At 36.4% G+C, this 3,530-nt stretch overlaps 1 protein-coding gene across 1 annotated transcript in view; it reads left to right on the plus strand.

The window, feature by feature from the left end:
- Positions 1-1,022: 1,022 nt before the first annotated feature.
- LOC122258816 (uncharacterized) overlaps positions 1,023-3,530 on the plus strand; it is a 4,299-nt gene continuing 1,791 nt past the window's right edge. The window contains exons 1-2 of the mRNA XM_086542972.1: positions 1,023-1,199; positions 2,273-2,575. Coding sequence (XP_086399098.1) covers positions 1,139-1,199; positions 2,273-2,575 — 364 coding nt within the window. The 5' untranslated portion in view covers positions 1,023-1,138. The remainder of the gene's footprint in view (positions 1,200-2,272; positions 2,576-3,530) is intronic.

The following is a 3,530-nucleotide window of genomic DNA, read 5'->3' on the forward strand; positions in this document are numbered from 1 at the left end:
GTATCCGATTTAGGAAATGACTCTTGTGATAGTGATGGTGATGGTGACAATGATGGCGACGGAAATGATGGTGATAATGATGGTGGTGATGATGATTGTGGTGGTGAGAGTAGGTTTGTTGATAGTTATGGTGAAAGTCAAAGTATATATAGTGATGGTGGTTATGGTGAAAATAAAAGTGGTATGGTGATGATGGTTATGGTGAAAGTCAAAGAGTATATAGTGATGGTGGTTATGGTGAAAATCAAAGTGGTATGGTGATGGTGTATCTGGTAAAAATGAAAGTGGTATGGTGATGATGGTTATGGTGAAATTCGACGTGGATATAGTGATAATGGTTATGATAACGGACGTAATGGTTATGGTAATGGGGGTGATGGTGACATCCAGAGATGATGATAACGATGATAATGGTACACATGGTGATGATGGCGATGAAAGTAATGATAATCGTGGAAGTACTAATGGTGACAGTGATGATAATGACAGTGGTGATGGTAGTTGGCCATGGTGACAATTATGGTGGTAACTATAACAACATCAATAAGCAAGTATGAAGATAAAGTAAACAATATTACTCACGACAATAAAAGCAATAATAATGATAGTAGTAGTAATAATAATAATAATGATAATAATAGTAATAATATATATATATATATTTAATAATGATAATGATAATAATTATAATAATAATAATAATAATAATAATAATAATATTGATATGATGACAACACCACAGTAACGAAAATTAGTGAAAAATAAAGAGAACAAATAAATCAAAACATTGATAAATTGATGGTGGTGATTAGATAGATAATTAAAACAATAGATAAATAAGGACTATGAAGGAAACAAATAAAAAGAGGAAAGAAAATTGAAGAAAACATATTTGCACCACTTTTCTCCAGCGGTATGTAACAAACAGAAAAAAAAATCATCGACTTTTTTAATATCGTACTAGGTAATGAAAAACTTATATAAAAAATAGATTCGTGTTACTGTGTGCTACCCGCTTTACTTCCGCCATCTATGGCAAATATAATCTGGCAAACTTTTAGCGGGTAAAAAATTTCCAGATCTTCGGAGGATATCTGACGACATAACGCGCGTTGCTATGGTAACGGTGTAAACAAACATGGCCGACACATCAACGGACGATGAATTTGACGACTTCCTGGATAAAGTCAATGAGATTAGTAAGTTCTGTGGCATTGCTTTGTGTTTGCTTTCGCTTATGATCATATAAGAAGGCGTAGATATTTATGGTATAAGTTTATAATTATATTGTCTTTGTATACTATTCATACCGAGTGAAAGGTTTTCCTGACAGGAAAAAAAAGTTATAAAGACGTAAATTAAAGGTTTTGCAATGTTTTCTTTTTTACTTTTGCTAAATGTCTCTAAATATAAAAGATTATGCAATTTAAGGATTATATACAAAAGCGCTATTACAGTGATATACACGTTTAAACGTTCAAAACAAAAACAGGCACCTGTACACACACACACGCACACACACACACACACTCACTCACTCACTCACTCACTCACTCACTCACTCACTCACACACACACACACACACACACACACACACACACACACACACACACACACACACATACACAGACACACACACACACACACACACTTTTTCTCCATCTCTCTTACTTTATTCCTTTATTTCACTGATATAACCTCCATCACTTACTCCATTAGACCCCAAGCTCCCATATCTTTGTCACTAACTCCCTCCTTCCTTCCCTCTAAACCATCTCTCCATCACGTCATCGCTCACCTTATGACTTACTCCGTCACTAACTCCACTCCATCTTTCCCTCCTACAAAACCATCTCTTTATCACTCCAAACTCCCTCCCTGCCCCCCTTTCTCCCTCCATCTTCCTCCCTCACACCAGAAATCTCTCTCCATCACTAACTCCATCTTCCTCCCTCCTACAAAACCATCTCTCCATCTCTAACTCAATCTCCCTCCCTCCCTCCCACCAGAAATCTCTCTCCATCACTAACTCCATTTCCCTCCCTCCCTCCCTCCCCCAGCCTCATACAAAACCATCTCTCCATCACTAACTCCATCTCCCTCCCTCCCTCCTTCCCCCAGCCTCCCTCTCTCCTACAAAACTATCTCTCCATCACTAACTTCATCTCCCTCCCTCCTCCCTCACCCAGCCTCCCTCCCTCCTACAAGACCATCACTCCATCACTAACTCCATCACTAACTCCATCTCCCTCCCTCCTTCCCTCCTCGCAGCCTCCATCATCAGCGATCTCGCCAGTCGAGACAAAGACACCAGCATCCAAGCCCTGGCCAAAGCCAACCGCATCTTAGGCATCCCACCCGGAACCACTCCAAACCACGCCCACTCAAACGACAATGGGCGTGTTCTCTGCTCCAAGAATGTTCTCAAGGGCGAGGCGTGGGCGGCAGGGAGTGAGGACATGGGCGTGGGCGGTGGGAATGCTCAGGAATCGGTGTTAGAGCGGTTCCCAGTGGCCGGGTGTGTAACCAGGTGGAATAGAACTTCCATTAATTATGAGGAGATGGAACCTCGAGGTAAGGCTGGGAAAAATGGTAGCGGTTTTCTTCTGTTTGTTTATGGTCATTGTTGATTTCTTTATTGTTATTTCATCGTTATTAGTGTTGTTATCGTCATATTTATTGTTATGATTATTGTTATGACTGTAATTCTTCTTCTTATTATTATTATAAGTAGTAGTAGTAGTAGCAGCAGCATCAGCAGTAGTAGTAGTAGTGGTGTCATTATTATTATTATTATTATTATTATCATTATTATCATTATTATTAGTAACATTATTATTATTATTATTATTATTATTATTATTATTATTATTATCATTATTATTATTATTATCATTATTTTTATTATCATTATTATTATTATTATTATTATTAATATTATTATTGTTATTATCATTATTATAATTATAATGATTATGATGACGATGATGATGATAATTACCATTGTCAATGTTACTGATAGTAGATATAATAATAGTAATAGTAATAGAATTAGTAGTCGTAGTAGTAGTACTGTTGTTATAATGATATTGATTAAGATACTGCTACTACTGATGATAATAATAATAATGATAATAATAACAATAATAATAATAATGATAATAATGATAATAATAATGATTGATAATAATAATGATTGATAATAATAATGATAATAGTAATAAAGCAACAAGAACAACATCAACAACAATAACAATAATGATAACGATAATCAGAATAGCAAAAAACAAACAAACAAAACAAAAAACAAATAAAATCGTTCAGTAAAGATCTTATCATCAGAAGAAATCCAGAATCCCTGAAGTGATACCAGAACCCCTTGACAAAATTCTAATTATCTATTGATGCTCCTCCCTCGTACCGTCACTATTAATCAATGAATCGTATTGAGAGAGAGGGATTAGAGAGAAAGAGGGAGAGGGAGAAGGGGAGGGAGAGGGAGAAGGGGAAGGTGAGGGGAAGGGGGAGG

This window comes from Penaeus japonicus, unplaced genomic scaffold (genome assembly GCF_977035675.1).
Source record: "Penaeus japonicus unplaced genomic scaffold, GWHDUDI00000001_assembly GWHDUDI00000013, whole genome shotgun sequence".
In the NCBI taxonomy this organism is placed as follows: Eukaryota; Metazoa; Arthropoda; class Malacostraca; order Decapoda; family Penaeidae; genus Penaeus; species Penaeus japonicus.